The sequence below is a fragment of the Eschrichtius robustus genome, chromosome 6 (genome assembly GCF_028021215.1).
Source record: "Eschrichtius robustus isolate mEscRob2 chromosome 6, mEscRob2.pri, whole genome shotgun sequence".
Taxonomy (NCBI): domain Eukaryota; kingdom Metazoa; phylum Chordata; class Mammalia; order Artiodactyla; family Eschrichtiidae; genus Eschrichtius; species Eschrichtius robustus.
This window is the reverse complement of record NC_090829.1, coordinates 62,176,449-62,201,906: the sequence shown is the minus strand read 5'-3', so window position 1 is coordinate 62,201,906 and position 25,458 is coordinate 62,176,449. Positions and strand designations below refer to the sequence as shown.

The window sequence follows — 25,458 nt, the reverse complement described above, 5'->3', positions numbered from 1 at the left end:
TTTCAACAATAATCCAGGTCTGAATATAACAGCTTTCAGAATGTTATGGTGAGTCTCTAATATATGCTAATCAGTAGTGACCATGGTTGAATAAGAGAGTGCTCCCAACAGGAAGTCTAAGGGCCCAGAAGCATTTGTGAATCTAAAGTAGAACCAACTCCTAATGTTCTCAGTTAAGAATGACCCAGCATTTTAAATATTCAGGACTTGAAAAATAATCTTCCTTTGTTACTATGACCATGTTTCACAGAACCCTGCCCTACCCTCAATAATAATGGCTAAGATTTACTGAGTGTTTGGTATATATCAGACACTTTGTTAAGCACGTTCCATGGATTATTTCATTTGCATTTTCAGAATAGGCCAATGAGATCAGTGTTATTATTAGTGTCAGTTTTATAAATTGAGAACCAAGTCTTAGAGAGATTAATAGTTTTCTTGAAGTCACACCAAAACTAATTGGTGGAGCCAGAATTTGAACCCATGCTCCAGGGTACATGTGCTTACCTAACACTGCACCATGCTAAACTTATATACTTTATTAAGTATGTAAGAGGATATTAAACATATATTAAATTTATAAGAGGATGTTTAAGGTTCTCTTGTGGGGGTCAAGAGATACCTAGAGGAGGGAGGAACAAATTCAGTTACCCTATAATATATAAAGGAATTTAGAGTTTTCCTGACAATGTCTTTACTATGATTCTTTTTTTTTAATTTTTAAAAAATTTATTTATTTTATTTTTTTATTTTTGGCTGCATTGGGTCTTCGTTGCTGCGCGCAGGCTTTCTCTAGTTGCGGCGAGCAGGGGCTACTCTTCGTTGTGGTGCGTGGGCTTCTCATTGCGGTGACTTCTCTTGTTGCAGAGCATGGGCTCTAGGTGCGCGGGCTTCAGTAGTTGCAGCATGCGGACTCAGTATTTGCAGCACGTGGGCCCTAGAGCGCGGAGGCTTCGGTAGTTGTGGTGCGTGGGCTCGGTAGTTGCAGCGCGTGGGCTCTACGGTGCGTGGGCTCAGTAATTGTGGCTCCTGGGCTCCAGAGCACAGGCTCGGTAGTTGTGGCGCACAGGCTTAGGTGCTCTGTGATATGTGGGATCTTCCCGGACCAGCAATCAAACCCGTGTCCCCTGCATTGGCAGGCGGATTCTTAACCACTGAGCCGCCAGGGAAGTCCTTTACTATGATTCATTCGGCATTCATGTCAGTTAAATTCTTTTCATATCTTATAAATTGAAAGAAAACTGATCTGGCGTAATTGGATGTATTTTCTTATAAGAAAGTTTAAATATATTGGTAAGATTTAGGGGGAAAGTTTCATTCATTCATACATTCAGTACAAAGTTTTTGAAAAAACAGATATTCTGAGTAATGTAAAGAAGAGAAAAAAAGATGTAAGAAATTTACCATTTGGCAAAGGAGAAGTGTATATGTTGACAAGACGGATGGTGTAGTGGTTAATAATGCAGGCCCTGGAGTCAGACTGTATGGGTTGAATTCCGCTCCCCTCTTGTCTGTGACCCTTGGGCAAGTCACACTCTCTAAGCATCTAGTGTCCTCAGCCGTAAGTGGGAATGGTGCTGGCAGTTACTTCCTTGGGTTGTCGAGTATATTAAATGAGGCAACACCTATAAAGCATTTAGCTCATTAGCATTTAGCTCATTGAATGACCTAGAGCAAGCAGTCAATAAACAATAGCTATCATCATCATCATCATTATTCTTAAATTATCCCCTTGCTACTATGAAAAGAACAAAATAGATATGTATGTCACATGTTAATTTTTAAAAGTTGGTTGCAGAACAATATTATAACAATATCCTATTTTTATAAAAGAAAAATATAAATTTGTGCATTTGAAAAAATCTAAAAGGATTCACACATTAAATGTTTAATAGTAGTACATCTGGGCCATAGAGGGGACTTTTTAGTTTATGAACTTCAGTATTTAACTTTTGTGAATATTTTTATTTTTGCAATTTTTAAAAAATATTTTATTTTATTTTATTATTTATTATTTTTGGCTGCATTGGGTCTTTGTTGCTGCGCGTGAGCTTTTCTCTAGTTGTGGTGAGCGGGCTTCTCATTGCGGTGGCTTCTCTTGTTGCGGAGCACGGGCTCCAGGCGCATGGGCTTCAGTAGTTGTGGCGCACAGGCTTAGTTGCTCTGTGGCATGTGGGATCTTCCTGGACCAGGGCTCGAACCCGTGTCCCCTCCATTGGCAGGCGGATTCTTAACCACTGTGCCACCAGGGAAGTCCTATTTTTGCAATTTTTAAAAACAACTGATAAAGAGAGAAATCACTGTCATATAAAACTGGATGAGGGGAGAATCATAATGGTGTTTTATATGCCGAAGTCTTAATGTTCAGAGGAGAGAATTCATTCCACCTAGACAGACTCTTCCCAAGGACAGCGAGTGAGCGTGATGTGTCGGTTGGTGTGGCTTAGGACCAGCAAAGTGTGAAGGAGGAGCGTGAGCAAAGAGGCACAATTGTGGGGAAGGCTAGAGGCACATATGGAGAATATTAATTGGCCCATTTTCCCATTTGTTTGGAACACAGGGCTATGTAGAAGAATAGTGGGAAACAAGACTGGGAGTTTGGTGCCTTCCATACCAGGCCAAGTATTTTGAATGTGGTGGGGACATGCTAGGCAGCATCGGCTGTAATGGTTGAGACAGGAAGCAGGAAGTTTTGGAAGGACCTCTTTGGAGGCAGCCAGGCCAGAAGCTGTGGGACTGAATCAGAGTAGAGCGATGGGAATGGACAGGAGGAAGTGTAGAGGACAGGTCCTCCAGGGGAAGAATTTGGCAGCTTTGTGGTGACTCTTGGAGGTGGAAAGCAAAGGAGAAGGAGAAGGCAAGAATGATAGGTTATAAACCTGGATGACAAGGAAAATGGTGTCAGTCATGGAGCTCACAGGTCAGGAGGGAAGGCAGGCGGACTGGGGAGGTGATTTGTTGGCTCCACCATGTTTATTTTAAAGTGCCAATGGAGGATCCTGCTAGGAGTGACTAACTAGAGTTCTGGAGAAGGAAGGTCAAGGCTGGAAACAGATCTGAGCTGGCAGCATCAAGATGCTGGTTGATGTGTCAGGAGTAGATGAAATGACTTTGGTCTGCATTCTCTACCCCACAAAATTTCCATCTCCTAGGATAGTCTTTAACCTATTCTGTATTCACATAATGATATAAATATATTGTATATTATATTTGTATAGTCTGCACTTTCACATTTATTTAATCATTTACATTCTCATACCCAGTTGATGGGTCAGAATGGATCAGAAAAGCAAGATTTTAAATGACTCGATCAAGATCACAGAGGTGATCATGCCACAGATGGCAGATTTGGGTCTTAAGCCAGAACTTCTCTTTTCCCAATTACTTACATTTTCTACTATGACACTACAGCCTTTCTTGTTGAGGGGAAAGTATCTGAAATATCCTATAAACTTAAAAGAGCTAAAACTCCAGTTTTAAAAAAGAAAAGTTTGAAATTCACCTTTATTGAAACCTGTCTGATTTTTAAATTTTTTTAATCTTTATTGTCAGGGAGTTAAAAGATGTTGATATCCCTAACAACTAGTTATCCTTAGGTTGAAAGTGAGGTTTTCAGAATCTCAGTTACTGAATAAGTGAATGTCTTCTAATTTTTCTTCAATTTCCCCCCTTTCTCCATAAAGATGTAGCCATAGCTGTAACATATAACCGTGATGGGTCACATAGCATGCAGGTAAGCCTTTTTGGTTTTGTTCTACAGCTCAGAGCTGAATCTGATCTCTGTCATACTAAGTAGAGTATTTTTTAACTCTCTACTTTCTCTTAAGCCATTGATTATTATGACTATAATTAGGAGAATGTCATGAGCTTTTATTTCAGACGAATTTGGAGAAATTACCCCCTATACATAGTTTCTGATTATTTATTCAGTTTGGCTGTGGGGTTCCTTAAGAATAAAAGATTGGTAAAAAAATAATAATAATAGTTTTGAATCAGACATGTAACAAGCCCCTAAATTATGTGAATGTATTTATATCTAAAGTAGTAGTTCTCAAATTTTTTGGTCTCAAGACCTCTGTACACTCTTAGAAGTTATTGAGACTCCCCTAAGAGCTTTTGTTTGTATTAGTTACATCTATTAATATTTACCATTTAGAAAATTACACTGAGAAAAAAATTATTATTGTTTTAATGTACATTTTTAAAATATACATATATATAATTTACCATTTTAACCATTTTTAAGTGTGCAGTTTAGTGGCATTAAATACATTTACATTGTTGTGCAACCGTCACCATCATCCATCTGCAGAACTTTTCTCCTCTTCCAAAACAGAAACTCTGTACCCATTAAACAGTAAGAGCCCACTCCCACTTCTCCACCCACCCCTCCTCCAGCAATCACCATTCTACTTTCTGTCTCTGTGGATTTAACTACTCTAGGTACCTCATATAAGTGGAATCATTCAGCATTCCTCCTTTTGTAATTGGCTTATTTCACTTAGCATAATGTCTTTGAGGTCCTTCTGTTGTTGTAGCATATGTCCAAATTCCCTTCCTTTTTAAGGCTGAATAATATTCCATTGTATGTATACACCACACTTTATTTATCATCTTTCAATGGACACTTGGGTTGCTTCCACCTTTTCCCTATCGTGAATAATGCTGCTATGAACATCGGTATACAAATATCTCTTTGAGACCCTGATCTCAATTCTTTTAGGCATATACCCAAAGAAGTAGAATTGCTGGGTCATATGGTAATTCTCTTTTTAATTTTGGGGGGAACTACCGTACTCTTTTCCATAGTGTCTGTACCATTTTACATTCCCACCAGCAGTGCACAAAGGATCCAATTTCTCCATATCCTTCCTTGCCAACAATTATATTCTGGTGGGTTTTTTTGTTTTGTTTTGTTGTTGTTGTTGTTGTTTTTCTTTTTTTAAATAAACCATCCTCATGTGTGGAAGTAGTATCTGACTGTGGTTTTGATTTGCATTTCCATAATGACTAATGATGTTAAACATCTTTTCGTATGCTGATTGGCTATTTGTTTATCTTCTTTAGAGAAATGACTATTCAAATTATTTGCCTTTTTTTAAAAACCAGGTTGGGTTTTTTGTTGAGTTGCAGGATAAACAGAGAAAAGATTATTACAAGCACACATTCCATTAGCCGTCAGAGCAAGAACATTATCACGTGTCCTGCAATCTCTAGAAAATTCCACTGTATACTTGAGAGAATGAGGGTAAAAAAAGACAAATAACATTATATTATTATGAAATTGTTTGACTTTGTGGAACTCCTAAAGGGGTTTTGGGGACCCCAAGGGATCCACAGGTCATACTTTAAGAATCTCTAGTCAAAATTTTTATGATAGACCTCAATTTTTAAAAGTCCATTATATTGGCAAAATGAAATGCTAAAAGCGTTAAAAAACAGTATGAGAACTCAACCAAATTCCTATAGTAAGTATTCAGAGAATAGAATAAATCATTTTTAGTATGAGCTAAGAGATTTCAAATCCTGCAAAATGAATTTATCAATGATGTGCTTTAAATTACCCAACGCTTTGAGACACATTGGTTTTCTTTCTCTGAGATTCAGACAGATGATGGGAAATCTACTTACTTTAGTATGTGAGGGTTGCAATTCATATTGGTACCTCTGGTTTAGGAACCCCTTCTTATCCCTTGGTAAATGGTAAATTAAATTGCAGGTTTGTTCTAATCTGCTCGTGGAACTACATTCACGAACTTAGAATGTGCTTCTGTAGATCTTTAAACAAAACTGTTCCCAATCTAACCTTTATGTCCTGAGAATTCCACAAACATTCAAATGGCTGTTTTAGTAGGTTACAAAGCAGAGTAAAATGTCATATTTTTTAACTTAGGATAGATGAGAACCATGTATAAATACTGCAGTGTGACCTATTTCACTTTAGCCTACATAATATATTTGAAAAGAATAGCCACAGGACTCTGACACTAATATGGGAATTGAAATGAAAAATAAAGAAAGAAGATTTAAATGAATTTTCTGTGTGTAAGGGAAATCTTTTTCTTGAGTGTGTATATGAGAAAACGTCCTTTTAAACAGAAAGGTTTCATGTCCTTTCGTCAGCTTCCTTGGAAGATTAAGTGTGAAATCTGTTCTTCGGTACTCTCTCAGAGTAAGAAAATTGTGGTCAATCTCCAGCTAATTTATCTTCTTAAATCATAACCGAAACCCATGAATTGGATCTATATGTTGGTGAAATCTATCTAATTATGGGGTTCTGGCTTTTTTCGTTACTAACTTTGGCACAGTAAAACTAAATTTGACTTTGGGTACTCAGAAATGAGTACTAACATGTAATATACTCAACTGAATTTTAATAATTTTGCTTACTTTGATCTATATTTCTATTTCACTTTTTTATTGCTATTCTTAAATGAACCTTTATCTGTAGCAGTATGGTGCTATAGATATGTTCTATAACTTTTTTTTTCCTTTTAATTATCTTACTGCTGTTTCTTTCTAGAGTATTTTGTTTATGAATCTTAGGAGGAAATTTCCTACATGACTTTTAAAAAAAACATTTTACCTATTACCTTTTGAAACTTACTAGTAAAGAATTGATTTTGATTTTAATTCTGTAGGGTTGTTCATTTATTTTATTTTAAGGATCTTATTTTTCTGTTTTTTCAGATTGAAGATAAAACTTTCCATGTCCTTGGTGATCTTTGCAGTGAGGGAGACTGCACTTACCTGAAATCTTCTGTTAACGGAGTTGCTAGTAAAACTAAGCTGATTATCCTGGAAAACACTATTTACCTATTTTCCATGGTAGTGTCTTTTCTTTATAATAACACTGTTGGAGTTTGGGAGAAAATTGCTTGACCAGAGGTATTCCACTGAGATAGTAGAAAGATCCTGCTTCCTTCTCTCACTGCTGTGACCTTTTCTCTGTCTCCCTTTCAGTCTGTTTCTTTGTCACATTTCCACCTTCTCTATTTCTCCATTCATCCCTTTTGTTCTCACAGATTCTCACTGACAGACACATATCCATTTCTTCCTTTAATTCTCAAACACCCTTACCCACTTCTTGTCAGAGCGAATCTCCCTGCTCAGGGGGCAGTGTTCTCTCAGGGATTTGAGGCCCCTGAAAACTTACCCCAATCACCATTCTCCTGGCACTGGGAATCCTGGGGACTTGGGAGGGAGACCATTGCAGGAGGAGTCTGTGGACCGGATACTCCTTATGGGGGAGGTGGGTGGGGTTAGTGGTGGTCTCGTGGCAGTCAAAGGATCGTTGGGGTAGGCTTGGCATGGATTTGGTTAGGAGCTTGTTAGGAGACCTTGGTGTTCTGCATGGGTGAAGAAAGGGAATGGATTATCAAATATACTGTGGCCTCTTCAGAGTCTTTTCACATTTGGGAACCATCTTCCAGACCACAGTCCTTTGTGATGAGATGCCTTTAGTATTCCAGTAATTAAACTACATATTTGGAGTCAAGGTTTATCTCATTTTACCCGGCATTTCTTGCCATAGTCAATGTGCTAGAACAATATGACGGCAGAGGCCGTAGAGTGGAGTGGTGAAGAGCATGGGTTCTGGAGTATGAAGCTGCTTGGATTCAAATCCTGGCCCTGCCAGCATCTGCTTGACCTTGAGCAAGTTAAACTCTCTAGACTTCAGTTCTCCCATCTATGAACAGAAATAAATAAATAACAGTACCCAACTCATAAGGCTGTTGGGATCATCAATGACATTATATATACATATAGTTGTTAAGAAGAGTTCCTGGCTTAGACTAAGCACCTTATAGTGGGGTTGCTACTAAAAATGGCTTCCAGACAGTGGCTGTCTTTTACCAACAGTTATATACTTTAATTCTTTTAATCCCCTGTGAGGCATGTATGCCATTACTTCTTTACAGTGGGAAACCAAGAGTGAGGGGTTTAGTAATTTGCTCAAGGTACAAAGCTAGATTAGAACCCTGGTATTAAAGACGACTGATATTTAACAAATAGTTTGAAAATAATCATCACCTCAGGTCTATTAGTAAAACTACAGTGATCTTAATTTCATTTCTGATTTATGTTATAAATATATATCCCATAAATATCATTTCTATTTATAGGATGGAAGTATTCAGATTGGCATTCCAGTCCCCAGATACTTGTCTTCAGTGAGCTCAGAAGGAACCCAAGGAGGTGCCGTAGCTCCTATGACTGGAACTGTTGAAAAGGTAATGATGTGAACATATGTAGAATGATGTACAATAAGTCCTAATAAATGTCTTTGTTGAACTTTGTTGTATATATTCTTTTTCCCCCTCTCTAAATCTTGCTCATAGGAAAGCATCCATTTCAAGAAAACAAGAGGACCTATTATAGATTCAAGTTCTATATTACAGTGAAAATACCATTTACCTAATTTTTTTTTTTTTTTTAAGACTGTGTCGGGTCTTTGTTGCTGCGCGCTGGCTTTCTCTAGTTGCGGCAAGCAGGCGCTACTCTTTGTTGCGGTGCGCGGGCTTCTCATTGCAGTGGCTTCTCTTGTTATGGAGCACGGGCTCTAGGCACGCGGGCTTCAGTAGTTGCAGCACACGGGCTCAGTAGTTGCGGCGTGCAGGCCCTAGAGCACGCGGGCTTCACTGGATGATGCGTGCGGGCTTGGTAGTTGTGGCTCCCGGGCTCTAGAGCACAGGCTCAGTAGTTGTGGCGCACGGGCTTAGTTGCTCCGCGGCATGTGGGATCTTCCCAGACCAGGGATCGAACCCGTGTCCCCTGCATTGGCAGGCGGATTCTTAACCACTGCGCCACCAGGGAAGTTCCCATTTACCTAATTTATGATAAAGACTTCTTTGAAGTGGGAATTTCCATCAAAGTACAAATAATCAAGGTTGTCTTTATATGATTAAAATGGAACATTCACCAAGCATTATCCAAAATTTGAAAGGTATTGGTGAAGAACAATGTGGTTTGGTGTTGAATGCCACATATATTCAGAGTTGAGATCCATACTGATATAACTTCCAATGGTGGTAGATCAGTAGTCTCCTTTTATATACTTACATAGAGTCCCCTTAAATGCATTTAAGTCATAAAAATTCAACTGTATGTTCTTGGTACCCATAAATAAAAGAAGAAAACAACTATTTAAATAGTGTGAGTGATTTCACCCACCATTCCTGTCTGGAAATGTTTGCCCCAGAAGGGCAACAGACTTGAGGGACGTGGACCTGCCTTTCGCTCATTCAGTCTCAGTTCCCACAGGCCTCTTGTAATATGGGAATTCCCTACTCAGGGTGTACTTTTTTTTTTTTTTTTTTTTAAGAAAGTACTTGAACTGCGTTTTTTAATTTATTTTTATCTATTTATTTATGGCTGTGTTGGGTCTTCGTTTCTGTGCGAGGGCTTTCTCTAGCTGTGGCAAGTGGGGGCCACTCTTCATTGCGGTGCGCGGGCCTCTCACTATCGCGGCCTCTACTTCTTGCGGAGCACAGGCTCCAGACGCGCAGGCTCAGCAGTTGTGGCTCACGGGCCCAGTCGCTCCGCAGCATGTGGGATCCTCCCAGACCAGGACTCGAACCCGTGTCCCCTGCATTAGCAGGCAGACTCTCAACCACTGCGCCACCAGGGAAGCCCTCAGGGTGTACTTTTAAACATGCACTTTTTTCCCCCATAACTGACCTAAACCCAGATCATTGATTTCATTGCATGCTACTAAAGTTACCACCCAGCGTTGGGTGATTGTGGGGCTCTCAGACATCTTTCTCATTTTTCACAGTTTTGACTGTACGCATTGACTTTAGAACCTAACTCTACTGTGTGATGTTTCTGAAAACTACTTGATAACCATGTTAACCAAGAAGACAGTAAAACCATATGGGATATATGAGTTCATTTATACTTGAAAAAAGGAAAATAGAGATATTTTTCTGTATTGCCAGTAAGTTTAATTCTTTCACATGAAGATTGTCTATGCATTTACTACACAAGGCCCTAAAGACCTGAAACACTATCCTAAACAACCTAAAAACTAGAAAACCAGGCAAGACCCTCCACCCTGCCTATCGTGAAAACATTTAAGTGTAGTACAGGCATACAGCAGAGATATTGCAGGTTTGTTTCCAGACCACCACAGTACAGCAAGTCACATGAATTTCTTGGTTTCCCAGTGCATATATAAGTTATGTTTAAACTACACTGTAGCCTGTTAAGTGTGCAATAGCAGTATGTCTTTAAAAAAATGTACATACCTTGATTAAAAAATACTTAGATATATGTATAACCGAATCACTTTGCTGTGTGTCTGAAACTAACACAACATTGTAATCAACTATACTCCAATATAAAATAAAAATTACAATAAAAAAACTGTATTGCTAAAAAATGCTAACCATCATCAGAACCCTCAGTGAGTCATAATCTTTTTACTGTAGAGGGTTTGAAATTTTGCAAGAATTACCAAAATGTGACACAGAGACACAAAGTGAGCAAATGCTGTTGGGAAAATGGCACCCATAGACTTGCTTGATGAAGAGTTGCCACAAACCTTCAATTTCTTAAAAAGAAAAAAAAAGCAATATCTGTGAGGCACAATAAAAGTGAAGAGCAATAAAACGAGGTGTGCCTGTAGTCAGTCCTTCCCTGTTGGTGATATGTCTTGTCTGTATATTCATGAAAACACAAAAGGATCTTGAAATACATTAAGTGTATTCATCTGATTCAAGGAAAACTCAATGGGTTGGGGGGCAGGGATGGGTAGCTAAGGAGTGCCCCCCACTGACAACAGTGCCCGCAATGCCAGACTGACCTATGGGTCTCTGATTTATGCCAGTATGTTTGTCTTTGGCGGACAAGACAACCACATAGACACATACTTCTGCTGTGTACGTTTATATACCAACTCTGTGGACCACAAAGGACCTCTGTGTTTTTAAATATTAACCTGTCACTCTGACTCTCTAGGTGTTTGTGAAAGCTGGAGACGAAGTAAAAGCTGGAGATTCTTTGATGGTTATGCTCGCCATGAAGATGGAGGTAAGTGAAATCACGGGTTCACTTGCCAAATAAACTTTGGGAACTATCAGTCCCAATCATTCTTTTGTCTTATTTTGTAAATTAAGACCATTTTAAATATTAAGAACCATGGATTGATGAAGCATTAACTGCAGGAAACAAAACCAAACCATCCGTCTCTTACATTTTCATTTTAATTTTGTGAGATCGTGCCTGTCATTTGTGATTCTGAAATTATCAGTAGCTTAGATTCAGGCAGTAACCCAACAGAATATTAGCTACTGGTATTTTCTAAGGCCATACCTAGGATGCCAAATATCAGTATCAAAGTGAAAACCTCAGTCAACTTAAATTAGCTGTTTAGGTTTTTAGATGGTTAGAAATTGTAGGCCATTGGTTCTGAGCCCTGGTCACAAATTGCACCTAAGAAGCTTTTTGCAAAAGTACCTCCCAGACCAGCTGAACTGGGATTTCCTGTAGGGGAGCCCAAGGATCAGTAGTTTTTAAAAGCTTCCCAGGTGAGAGTCTACTGTGAAGCTTGAGCTGAGAATTACCAGCTAATGCAGAGCTTCCCAATTATTGACCAGGTGCATCAAGGTAGTGATTCCTCTCAATCCCCAAGCGCACCGTAAAACTGTTATTATTTTCTCTGTGTGCTGTGATATGAGAAAGGTCGGGAAGCACCGATACATGACAAAACATCTAAATAATTGGCTTCATTTTTCACTTTTCGTGTTTCTTGACTTGGTGTGTGCTCAGCCCTCACTAGCATCACAGCCAGTGTTTGTCATGCCTTCTGTCTTTGCAGCATACCATAAAGGCCCCAAAGGATGGCACTATCAAGAAAGTGTTCTACGAAGAAGGTTCTCAGGCCAACAGACACGCTCCTTTAGTCGAGTTTGAGGAGGAAGAATCTGACAAAAGGGAAGCAGAATAAACTCCATTAAATAAGCGGCCAATTAAGCAGCCTCCTAAGTGTAGTATCTCTACACCAAAATGGGAAAGTGCCTTCCTGCTTTTCTCGGGGTCTGATGACCAGCACTTTTACTAAATGATTGTATGATTGCGCTTAAAACCGTTCCGTATTTAAGAATCATGTACTTGGGTCACAAATACAATAAATTATCTCAAAATATTTCATACTAATAAAATTAAATTATACTTTTTTATTGGGAGACAATATAGTTTGTTTCTGCCTCAAATTTTATACAATGTAGTGTTTTTTTAGGAAGGTGAGCAGCAACTTGATCAAAGGAGAACAACTGAAAGAGAAAAGGTCATTTAACTAAATGAATTATTTCCTAGTCACAGTCATGACGAAAATGGACAGTAACATATTTCAGAGACAGATGTCATAGCACTAAACCTAAGAGTTTTTTGCCAAAGAGTAACTTCTTAGGTAGTTTAAACACATGGATGCTATTTGTTTCTTGTTTTTGTGATTGGAAAGTTTCTATCTAGACTGCCTCTGCCTTTATTGTACATTCTAAGCTTGTATAAATATATATACACACACTTATGCTTTTGTGTATATGTATTTTATACACCTACATATTAGATATTTAAATTGTATGCTAGAACATATTTTTTCTAGAAACGCACTTTCAGTCCCCTGCATTTTCAGGTATCCACTGAAGTGTTAAATATTTGTTGAACTGAGTTCTTACTGCACACATGAGATATGTTAAATGTTGTAGAGAATACAAAGAAATTTAAAAATATGGTCTCTGTACTTTTAAGGTACTGATGATTTAATTGGGGAAATAAGACATAATCATGTCAAAAGTTATGTGGGAAAACAATCAGATCCACAGTTAAGCAATTCCATTGTCCAGAGAGTGGTGAGAAATGTACCAAATACTAAATTTGGAAACGCGGAGTTCTCAAGTAAATCTGATCACACAGCTTAGTTAGAATGTCCATTTTTCCAACAAGGCAGCATGAAACCTAGCACACTAAGACGTGGATGGGGGTGAAGGCTGATGGCATATGACTGGGGCAGGACATGTCTTTTAGGAGCTGGGGGGAAGAGAGTCCTGTGGTCAGGTGTGCTCTGGGTAGGTTTCATTAGGAAGGAGAACCCAAGCGCAGTAGCAGGGGCGCAGGGGGGTTGCAGACTAGAAAGGAAGGAGCTTTTGAAAATGAGTAAGTTGTGTTCTATATCTGGGAGCAGATCTGCCCGATTGGAGTGGGAGGTGCTTGGAGGTTAGGCAGGGACAATAAGAGAAAAGGTATGAAATTTAGGTTGGGACCAGATTTTAACTGGCATGGAATGGCAGGTTTGGATTTTATGTTGCAAGTTGTGGTTACACTGAATTATTTTTCAACAGGGAAAGCAGTGATTTTGAAAAAAATTATCTGGCTGTTAGTGCCCCTTTAAAAACAACTTTGACATTATTTCACAAGGTTGAACATTTGTATACCCTATGACCTAACATCCCAGTTCAGAAATGCACAAATGCACTTGTGCACCAAGAATGTTGATAGCCACATTACCCATAATAGCAAAGCACTGGAAACAATCCGAGTTGGTTGGCAGGAGAAGGAGTAAATAACTGTGGTATGGCACACAGTGGAATACTATGTAACAGCAAACTAAACAAGTTAAGAGCATCAACATGGATGAATCTTGGATTCATAATAGTGAAATAGCATGTACCAGGAGATATACACAGTATGGTACTATCTTTACCGTCTTCCAAAATCAGCAAAATCAACTATATTCATATATGTAAAATAAAGCTATATTCTTTTTTTTTTTAATTGAGGTATGGTTGATTTACAATATGGTGTCAGTTTCAGGTGTACAGCAAAGTGATTCACTTATATATCCTTTTTCAGATTCTTTTCCATTATAGGTTATTACAAGATATTGAATATAGTTCTCTATGCTATACAGTAATTCCTTGTTGCTATTTTATGCATAGTAGTTTGTATCTGTTAATCCCATACTCCTAATTTACCCCTACCCCCTCCCTCTCCCCTTTAATAAAACTACATTCTTTAAAAAGTAGAATAAAAAATTTAAAGACAGTGATTAGCTCCAGGTATTAAGCAAGGGGTTGACATGTGTGAAGTATGTAGAGGTAGATGCAAGTTACTGTTAATGTTCTAGTTGTGGGGCTGAGTGGTTAGTTATATTTATTATGCAATTATATTACAAAACTAACATGTTACATATGATTCAAATAATGTTTTAGAAAATTTCATCTGGCAGTAACTTGCAAGTTGGATGGAGGAGGAGAAGACTAGAGGCTTGAAAACCAGTTAGGAAGAGGTGCTTACAGATAGGTATTTAGGCATGAGGTAGTAAAGGAAGAGGCCATCTAAACCAGTGCTTTTTTTTTTCTTTTTGGCCACGCCACAAGGCCCTCGGCAATGAAAGCACGGAGTCCTAACCACTGGACCGCCAGGGAATTCCCTAAACCAGTGCTTTTAACTATAGTTTTAGCAGCACAGTGTTCTGCCCTGCCCAAACAAAGCTTCCTCTGTTGACAAGAGGAAAAAGCAAAGGTGCTCTGGTGGAAATTTGGGGTTGCTGTATGCCCCCTTTCATATCCTTCAGGGGAACAAGATAGTTATTCTCTATTTCATTGTTAAGGGGCTATGTAGATCACAGGTAATAATGTGTAGAGAAGGAATTTGAAGCCAGCCATCCCAATTACCCACATATTGGCGAAATTCTTTGAGATCATCACTGTGGTACTGTGTGAGCAGGGTTCCTTTGCATATGACTGCATCTGTTTCTTCTAAAACATTCAGGGCATTTGCTGTATACCAGGGCCTCTGGAAACAAAGACAGTAAGAAATGGTTTTTGCCCTTGCCTCAATTAAAGGGAAAGAGGATCCAGCTGTATAGAATAAAGTACTGTAATTGATGGTAAGTAGTATAATATGCTTGGGCACCAGGTGCCACGGAGGGGCTCAAATGAGTGGAGTAATAAATTCTACTTTGGGTCAGGAAGCTGAGGGAGTGCAGTGACATTTGAACTGGGCTTTGGAGGAGAGCCATTTGCCAGAGGGAGAAAGAAGGTAAGACCAGGCCATTGCAGGGAGAGGGACTAGCAGGGCTAATAATAACAGTGAGGTGTGAAAATACACACTGTTCGGGCGGGGCACAGAGGGATCCAGCAGAGTCTGGACCACGGGGCGTGGCCGAGCAGGGCTGGGACGTGGCTGCCTAGCCGGGGAAGGACTTTATTCTGGGGGACGTGGCTGCCTAGCCGGGGAAGGACTTTATTCTGGAGGCAGTTGGGAGCCCTGCAGATTTTCAAACAGACAGGTTTTTCAAAGTTATTTCTGTCCACAGTCTGGAATACAGATTGGAAAGTAGAGGGAGACTGGAGACAGTGTGTCCAAAAGAGGCACCAAATATGGAAGCCTGGCCTGGGTGGTCCAGGTCCAGAAGACAGACCTCGGTATACATCTCCTTGACTTAAAAGTAGCTCTTCTTTTGGATAAGATCCATTTATAGGCATGGATCAAAACCTGAGCCATATTGTTGGAAGAAAGTCGTTTGTTACCTTATCTTTGGCAATAGCATTTTGGATACAGTGTGTTTAGGTCTGTAATAACCAAGAAAACAAAACCTAAGAGCCCTGATGGTTGCTTTTTAGTCACTGAGGAAGCCACATAGCATTGTAGACAAAACAGCTTTGGAATTACAATTCTTGCACGCAGATCTGAGCCTTGCCACTTACTGTAGTGTCTTGGGCACGTCCTTTACTTCCTCTGAGCTCTATCTGTGAATGAGTGTAGTAGCACTACCTCACAGAGTTGTTGTGAAGATTAAATGAGAAAATACAGAGGCTGACTTTAGCACTGTGCTTGAAACATCATTTACACTCACCTGGTAGTTATTAATTTCTTAACTTCAGTTATTGCTTGAGAGCAATTGAGAAACTGCTCTAAATTAAGCCCGGCTGATCATCCTTGCCAGCCAAATTCCCAGGTCCCATGTGGTGAAAAATCCTGCCTGGTCATGCATCACCCTGTCCCCTCTCTTCACTCCCTCCCTCAGCTCTAGTCTGCTCCAGGGCCAGCTAGGCACCTGTCGACCACAGCAGACTGTGGTGCTGCCAGGGGAAGCCTCCATCAGCCACCCGCCCCCACCGTCAGCCACAGTCAGCTGCCAGGCTGGCATGTTCCAGAGCCTGCCTGCTAATGGGACAGAAGCACTCCCAGCAGCAGCTCGCCTCTTGAGCAAAGGCTGGGCCTGGGCTTGCTGCATCTTCCACATCAGTTATCACGCACGTGTGTAGCTGGTACTTGGAGGGGAGACCTTGGTATCTGGCTGAAGCCTGTTTGAGTGGGCATTACCGTTCCGCTGGGCAGCATTGTAGGGAAGTCTCTTACTTAGCTCAACTATCTCTTTTTTTCTGTGACTGGCTTCTCTTGCACATGTACCATTCTTAACTCTCCAGTAGTTCTCTTAGGAATATTGGACGTTGGAATGTGCGTCTGTGTTCTGCCTGCACATGGCACTTCTGCTGTTGTTGTTAAAATATTTACAGTGTTGAGAGTAATACTTTGCACTTCTGTTGCACCTTTCATCAGAGGATCTCAAAAAGCACTTCTAGATATTCACACTAAGCTTCAAAATGCCCAGGAAGAGGAAAATGTGATTTTAAACCATGTGGTGAGAGGGGAGGAGATGGGTGTCCCCAAATGCTTTGCTCCGAGCCCAGAGCACGGAGTCTTGGGTCGTTAGTCCCTTCCTGCTAATGAATGAGACACTGCTCCCTGAGGGCTGGCCCCAGGGAGCTGCAGCCGTGGGGTTAGCGGTTCTTCTCCACCAGCCTCTGAGTATAGGGCGTCCGAGGAAGCCCTTCCCCTGGCTCTCTCGAAGTCTCCAGCTGGGTAGGAGCAGTCTTGCCTACCCACCCCCACTCCCTGTGAGTAACCCTGGGGACACCATTTCTTCTGGACCAGGGGGTGCCTGGGCCGCTAGCAGATCATAGCCCTGATACCAGTGATTACCCTGTCACCCTGACGTTTGTCTCCCATCTGCTGGATCCTAGGAATCAGAATGTCTTTGGGCCTCTAACTGGCTCAGTCTCCCGCAGTGAGTTGCCCTCCCCTTAAACCTCCAAGCACAGCCTAGATGTAACTCCCTCCCTCCTAAGATGGCTAACATTCTCTGTTCATACCACCGCTGGTTAGTATTTTGCTAAACGCTTTGATGAGATGTGAAATAACTCTCATTCCAAATACACCACTCCCACCCCAGAAAAAATTTTTTAAAAACGCTAACAACAACAACAAAGAAAGGTAACTTGGGACTTCTCTGTGTTCCCAATTATTCTTACTCCTTTCTCATGACCACCTAAATCATAAAAGCACATGGTTTTCTCCATTCCTGAAAGCAGGCTTCATGTTAATTATAATGCAGACCGGCACCCGCCTAAGTTTGTTCCCCGGTTACCCATCTGGCCCCACGCGGAGCTTCGCTTTTTGCTGAAGCTAAACAGACTTCTCATCCTCAGTTGCCCTCGACCTTCCCTGCTCCTCTCCCAGGCCTGACCCGTCACACACCTTAACGCTGGAGTCATTCCACCCTAATACAACACATCTAATAATTACTGAAGAGCTCTTACACGCAAGATAAGCCATAGATCTTTAGTTCCTTAGCCATGTTAATATTGTTAGTCTCTTCTCAAATAAGTATTAATTTTGGAATAGGTAATATATTCCCATGGTTCAAAATCCAAAAATGTATATTAAAAGATACACAGTGAAAATCTCCCTCCCACCCACACAGTCCCCTCACCTCTGCCAGTAGTTAACCACTATCTTTCTTTTTTTTTTGGCCGCACTGCACGGCTTGCGGGACCTTACCCGTGCCCTCGGCAGTGAAAGCGTGGAGTTCTAACCATTGGACCACCAGGGAATTCCCTATTTGACCACTATTGTTTGTTGTGTATCTTTCTGTTACCCGAAAACTGAGTTCACCTTGGTGGGCCAACGGACACAACCAAGCCAAAGATTGGGAGAAGGAAGGGTTTATTACTTGCAGCAGGTAAGGAGAACACTGGGATCTTTCCCAAAGCAGTGTCTCCCCAAACAGCAAAACTGGGGACCTTTTAAGCTAAGGGTACGTGCATATTCATAAAGGGGCTTGGGTGGTGAATGCATATTCATGAAGGGACTGGAGCAGAGGAGAATTCAGTGTAGAACAGGAGCCAAGGTTGGCAGAGTCCAAGCTTTAGTTGATTGAAGTCACGAGGGTCAGAAAAGGTCAACATCATCATTCCCCAAATTCTGACCAGTCTGGGATCTTAGCTTGTAGTTACCACCTGTGTGGGGATCTGAGTTCCTGCAAACAACTCAAAGATATGTATCAGATTGTTAGGTATATCCCTTGAAGAGCACTCTGCTGACTATTGTTTCTTGACGGATTTTCCTTTGTTTCTCCCTTCTACACTAAAAGTCAAATTCCGCACTTTGCTTTTTTATTTAATAATGTGTGTTAGAGATCCTTCCATAACAATATATAGGGAGTTTCCTTATTCTGTTTCACAGCTGCATGGTATTCCATTTGTTCCACCAAATGGATATAATTTATTCAATCAGACCCTTATTGGTAGATATCTAGACTGTTTTTAACATTTTGGTATTATAAAAAAATGCTGCAGTGAATAACTTGACAATACCTTATTTTGCACATACTCAGTTATATGTGTTAGGATAAATTCATAGAAGTGAATTGCTGGGTCAAAGACCAATTATAAAGTATTGAAAAATTAAGCTAAGCTGCTGACCGAGCCTGCTGATTTCTCGCTACTGCTTTGGCTTCCCGGCTCCCCCCCGGATGGAGAGGGCGGCCCAGCCATGGATGGTCAGATAGCTTCTACCTCTCGCCGCCCATCCCTGGCCCCAACCAGCACAGAGCAGATGGCAGCAGCAGGTGAAGAGGAAGGTGGCGGGACGGCTGCCGGCCTGTGTGGGGGACTGTGGCACAGGGTATGCAAAACTAGGATATGCTGGAAATACGGAACCACAGTTTATCATCCCTTCCTGTATTGCTATTAAGGAGTCAGCAAAAGTGGGTGATCAAGCTCAAAGGAGGGTGATGAAAGGTGTTGATGACCTAGACTTCTTCACTGGTGATGAAGCAATAGAAAAATCTACATATGCAACAAAGTGGCCAATCTGCCATGGTACAGTTGAAGACCGGGACTTGATGGAAAGGTTTATGGAGCAAGTGATCTTTAAATATTTAAGGGCGCAACCTGAAGACCATTATTTTCTTTTGACTGAACCTCCACTGAATACTCCAGAAAACAGGGAATATACTGCTGAAATAATGTTTGAGTCCTTCAATGTTCCAGGCTTGTACATTGCTGTACAGGCTGTTCTTGCCTTAGCTGCATCCTGGACCGCCAGACAAGTAGGAGAACGGACGTTGACCGGTACAGTAATAGACAGTGGAGACGTCGCTCGTGTCATCCCTGTGGCTGAAGTGTATGTGCTTGGCAGCTGTATTAAGTACATTCCAATCGCAGGACGAGATATAACGTATTTTATTCAGCAACTGCTGAGAGACCGAGAAGTAGGAATTCCTCCAGAGCAATCCTTGGAAACTGCTAAGGCAGTAAAGGAGCGCTATAGTTATGTCTGCCCAGATTTAGTAAAAGAATAACAAGTATGATACAGATGGATCAAAGTGAATTAAACAGTATTCTGGAATCAATGCTATCTCAAAGAAAGAATTTTCCATTGGTGTTGGATATGAGAGATTCTTGGGACCTGAAATTTTTTTTCATCCAGAGTTTGCTAATCCAGACTTTACTCAGCCTATCTCAGAAGTTGTAGATGAAGTAATTCAGAATTGTCCTATTGATGTCAGACGTCCTCTCTACAAGACTATTGTCCTCTCTGGAGTTTCAACCATGTTCAGGGACTTCAGATGTCGCTCGCAAAGAGATTTGAAAAGAACTGTAGATGCCAGGCTGAAATTAAGTGGGAATTGAGTGGTGGTAGATTGAAGCCAAAACCTACTGATGTACAAGTCATTACATACCACATGCAGTGATATGCAGTTTGGTTTGGAGGATCCATGCTGGCTTCCACACCTGAGTTCTACCAAGCATGCCACACCAAAAAGGATTATGAAGAAATTGGACCTAGCATTTGTTGTCACAATCCAGTGTTTGGAGTCATGTCATAAAATTGGCTTCATAGTTATTGGGGTTAGGGAGGTGGGGAAGAAATAATCTTTCTGATTACCTGTTTTGTCTGGATGGTTGGTTTTGAGGTTGTAAACCTGACTTGAAATAATAAGACCAAACATAATTATATAGAATATTTTAATAAGTATATCAACATGCGAATGTAGAGGAGAGCCAAAATGATTAAGTGATTTTCTTTAGATTGAATATTTGAATCTTATGTGTAACAAAAAGAAGTGTGTTTTAGTTCTTTCTGTGCCCTGGTATTTTGTATATTATTGAATTATCCAAGATTTGATGGGGTTTATTGGTATGTAGATAGCTCTATAATGCTTGAATTGTACACTCTGAAGTGTGCAATGCAAGAGCTTGTTTATATTTCATACTTTTTATACTTTGAGGAAAAAAAGTCAAAGAAAAACTAGTATTTGAGGGAAAAAAAGTGACCAAGTAAAGGATAAATACAAAAAATAGCCTGTGAGACTTGGCTTACACACACACTCATGGGATTCCAGTTATTATGAAGTGCTTCCATACCCTGTGCCCCCCAGTGGTTTTCTTTGCAAGTGCTTTTGGAACTAAGAAGCTAGTATCTTGGATAAACTGATGCCTGCTAGTGCTTTCTGATTCCTCGAATTCTGTTTCTTGCTTTAAAGGAACAGTAAATGGACTGAATGTCAATATTATGACATAGTATGAGTGTGTTTCATGTTTGGTAATTGCAATCATTGTTGCTTTTGTTGTGGTCATCCATGTACAATGCTTGGTGTCAGTCTATTTATCTCTTGTAAAAATAAAATACAGTGTGTGTGTGAAAAAAATAAAAAAAAATAAAAAAAAAAAAAAAAAAAAGGAACAGTAAAGACAAGACTGTTGGACCAGTATTGCAGTTCTGCAGTGTCATTTCTTATTAAAAAATGAATAATTTGATTACCCAAATTGATATATTTAAAGCCTAACACCATTCTAATAAAGGCACAAATTTCTTTTTTTATTAATTAATTTATTTATTTATTTATTTTTGGCTGAGTCAGGTCTTCATTGCTGCGCACGGGCTCTCTCTAGTTGCGGCGAGTGGGGGCTTCTCTTGTTGCGGAGCACAGGCTCTAGGCATGCGGGCTTCAGTAGTTGTGGCACGTGGGCTTCAGTAGTTGTGGTTTGCGGGCTCTAGAGCGCAGGCTCAGTAGTTGTGGCTCACGGGCTTAGTTGCTCTGCAGCATGTGGGATCTTCCCGGACCAGGGCTCGAACCCATGTCCCCTGCATTGGCAGGCGGATTCTTAACCACTGCGCCATCAGGGAAGCCCACAGGTTTCTTTTCAATACTTGTTTCAAGCTCTTTAATCTTTTTATAAGTTAGCTAATCTATTTTCTTCAAACCTCTGCAGTAGTTCTCTAAAAATCACGACAGTTGGTTAGCAAGCTGACTTTTTTATGTGCTCTAAACAAATAATTGTGAACTTTTAATATGTTGAGTGCTTTCATTTTGATAACTGGATCTCCATTTGATATTTTCATTTGTATAACTCATTTGCGGTCTGAAAATTTTTTTACTGCCAGTCCCTGACATATCATGGAAAGTTAATTTTCATTGCATTTTAAAATATCTGGATCATAAAGAACAAGTGATGAAAATAAGTTAAAACTGAAAAAAAAATTAAGCTAAAACCACCAGTATTTGAAGGTATTATTACTGTGCCCACAGTAACAACTCACCTTTATAAAGCATTTTATGATGTACTGACATTTTATCACCAAGAGAGGTATCAACACTGCTATCCTCATAGAAATTTGAAGGAACTGGAATTATGAGAAACTTCAAAATGATCACACTTTGCATAGTTACTGGGACCAAAACTGAAACCAAGACTTTTCATTCCAAAATTCTCTGCTTTCTAACTATGTAATGCTGTCTCCTGAAGTAGCCAGGCCGGGGCAGGGGTTGGGGGATGGGATGGGATGGGTGTGAAGGAGGCAATTTTATTCATCCACAACTTATGTTCCCCTCTTGTTACCGCACCAAACTGGGGTCTGCTTGCCCATTTGCAGTAAAGCCAATCTACTGATACCAGGTGGTGGTGAAGGAAAGCGCAGCATTTATTGCAAAGTTGCCAATATAAAGAGAATGGGTGGCTCGTGCTCTAAGGCCCCAAACTCCCTGAAAGTTTTCAGCAAAGCGTTTTTAAAGGGGGGGTGGGGTGGGGTGTGTCTCAAGACAAGTGATCAGCTGGTGCACAGTTCTCTGATTGGCTGATGGTGAGGCAACAGGGTGGTGTCACAGGGGTTAACATTATCAATCCTCAGGCTCCAGTAGGCCTGGGGGCCATGTGCTCATGATCATCAAGTACTTAACATGTTCCATTTGGTGGGGACTTTCACATCTGTAAAATAACTCGGGAAATGTGCATCAGATACAGTTATCTACTTACTCCAGAGAGGAGCTAAAGCAGAGAATATGGGGGAGGGGTCTGTCCCGGGAAGGCCCCATAGGGTCCTGCTTGGTTACACTCTTACCCATTTTCTGAAAGCCTTCCCTCCTTGGCTGAGTATCTTCTCACTGTTTCAGATTTTCACCCAGAGAACTTAATGGTACTAGGACCCCAACACTGGCTTGACCAGAGGATCACAATCATGCTACTGGCCAGATCAGTCACCTTTAAAAACTCAGTGCAACTTAAGGTGTAATTGGAACCTTGGAAATAAAAACTGTTCTATTCAGAATGGGGGTTAACATTAAACTATCCTCCGAACAAACCAATCCTCTGATGGCCTCATTTCTAGAATAAGATTATCCACTGAAACCTCAATAGAAATACCGTGTTTCAACATCAACAAGGAATTTGTTAATTTCCCAGATGAAAATCCCTGGGAATGTGTTAACTTCCCAGCGATTGGATGATAGATGGAGGTGATGAGGTCCACAATTTTCAGAGATTTATATTCCTTGAAAGGACTTTGGAAACATCTGATATTTGGGAAAATGTACTTCGTAGGTAGATTCAGTGACAGTTTAGTTCTTCTAAGCAGACGGGTAAAATTTTACCCTCCTCCTGGAGAATTGTGAAGACAGATTAAGGGAAAAGATAGGACTCACCAAGGCCAGTATTTCATTTATAAACACTGAAAGAATTAAAAAGACAATTTGCTTATCAACTCTTTGCTTTTTTTGATGTTTATTCTTGTATATTTTGCACACTTTTATTATTTGCTAATGTAATTCTCCTTTCAACAAAAAATCTGACCTGCTTAAAGAGATGTATGAAAAACATTAAAACTACATAGTGGGGTCCACATGTAAGAAAACTTTATGGGCAAAAGTATTTGCTCCTTCCTCCAACAGAACACCATATACATGTGCACAGAAATTTGATTTTGTTATTAAAACAAAAGTGGTTTGATCTCTTAGAGACACTAATAGAACCCACAGAAAAATATATCAATACCTTAATGATGATTTCTTGATTCACAGTGAGAAATGTATCTGTCACAAATGAGAATACTTATATTGATTTGACTGGCGTGTTTCTCCTGGTGTGAAAAACACTTGGGGAACTTCCCTGGTGGCGCAGTGGTTAAGAATCCGCCTGCCAATGCAGGGGACATGGGTTTGAGCCTTGATCTAAGAAGATCCCACATGCTGCGGAGCAACTAAGCCCCTGCATCACAACTACTGAGCCTGTGCTCTAGAGCCCATGAGCCACAACTACTGAGCCCACATGCCACAACTACTGAAGCCCACGTGCCTAGAGCCCGTGCTCCGCAAAAAGAGAAGCCAGCAATGAGAAGCCCGCGCACCGCAACGAAGAGTAGCCCCCACTCGTCGCAACTAGAGAAAACCCGCACACAGCAACGAAGACCCAATGCAGTCAAAAATTAATTAATTAATTAATTAATTTTAGGAAAAAGGAAATAGAGCATTTCCACAGTAATGGAAAGTTCTGTTGGGCGACACTCATATAGACCATGTGAGTCACAACAACTTCTGTCCCTTGTGATTTAAAAAAAAAAAAAAACACTTGGAAGCCAAATTATAATAATGAGACTTCTTGATGAGCAGGGACCCAGATGAAAGCAGTTTGGTGCATGGTAAAAGATCTGACAATTTGATTCATCTCTCTCCACAAAAAGAACGCATACCGTTTGGGGTTACAGAGCCCCAAATGGTTGAAGACAAGCTACCAATTTTCTCCCCTGGAATTTCTATTTTTAAAATTTTCATTTGCTGATCCTTGTTTTTAAAAATATATTCTTTCTTTAGTTTTATTAATACCACCATTAGCCTATTCTCCCTAAGCCTTCCTGATGTTAAGAATCACTTGGAGCGCTTGACAAAAATAGGTTTCTGAGGGACTTCCCCAGAGGTCCAACAGTTAAGACTGCGCTTCCAATGCAGGGGGCATAGGTTCGACCCCTGGCCAGGGAACTAAGTTCCCACATGCTGCTGTGAAGCCAAAAAAAAAAAAAAAAAAAAAACGATTTCTAAATAAATTCCTAAGGGAAAGGCCTAGCATTCTGCATAGTTAACAAAGGCCCCGGAAAGGTTTGGAAATGACAAGTTAGTTCACTGCATCTCAAAATGTAATGTTCCTACAAGCCACCTGCCTATCCTGATTCCACTGGTCAAGAGAGGGCCCAAGATTCTCCTTCCTAACAAGCTCCCAGGCGTCTAGGCTGGGAACCACACTGAGTAGTATGCCTCAGTGGTTCTCAGAAAGTGCTCCAGGGCCAGCAGGATGGGCAATAGCTGAGAACCTCTTAGAAATGCGAAGTCTCAGTCCCACCCTACACCTACTGAATCAGAAACTCTGGAGATGGGACCCAGCAATCTGTTTTAACAAGATCTCCAGGTAAGATTTTGATACATCCTAAAATTAAACAACTACAGATCTAAAGTTATGCTTAGCTGCTTCTTACTGCTTCTGATGAGGAAATTATTTCATTTGAGATGAACCTTTGCATGTTTCTAATTGTATTCATCTTGTGTACATTTAGACAGTTTAACTCCATTTGGGGTAGTATCTTGCTAGCACCATTGTAAAGGGTTCAGGAAACATTAGCAAGAAAGTCATCATGGAGTATTTTGGGGGAATTTGTTCCTTTTTATCCTTTCTTTTTTTTTTTTGTCTGCACCGTGCATCATGTGGGATCTTAGTTCCCCGACCAGGGATCGAATCCGCGCCCCCTGCATTGGATGCGTGGACAGAGTCTTAATCACCAGACCGCCAGGGAAGTCCCTGTTCCTTGTTATCTTTACATTTAATTTTTAAAGATCACTGA

The 25,458-nt window shown here is 40.5% G+C and overlaps 1 protein-coding gene and 1 pseudogene across 1 annotated transcript in view; both read left to right on the top strand.

Moving 5' to 3' along the window:
• The window catches only part of MCCC1 (methylcrotonyl-CoA carboxylase subunit 1), a 63,520-nt gene extending 51,375 nt beyond the window's left edge, over positions 1-12,145 (top strand). The window contains exons 15-19 of the mRNA XM_068546302.1: positions 3,684-3,733; positions 6,691-6,828; positions 8,127-8,234; positions 10,963-11,034; positions 11,822-12,145. Coding sequence (XP_068402403.1) covers positions 3,684-3,733; positions 6,691-6,828; positions 8,127-8,234; positions 10,963-11,034; positions 11,822-11,950 — 497 coding nt within the window. The 3' untranslated portion in view covers positions 11,951-12,145. The remainder of the gene's footprint in view (positions 1-3,683; positions 3,734-6,690; positions 6,829-8,126; positions 8,235-10,962; positions 11,035-11,821) is intronic.
• Positions 12,146-18,932: 6,787 nt separating this feature from the next.
• Positions 18,933-20,309, top strand: LOC137765644 (actin-related protein 3 pseudogene; annotated as a pseudogene).
• The last annotated feature ends 5,149 nt before the right edge of the window (positions 20,310-25,458 follow it).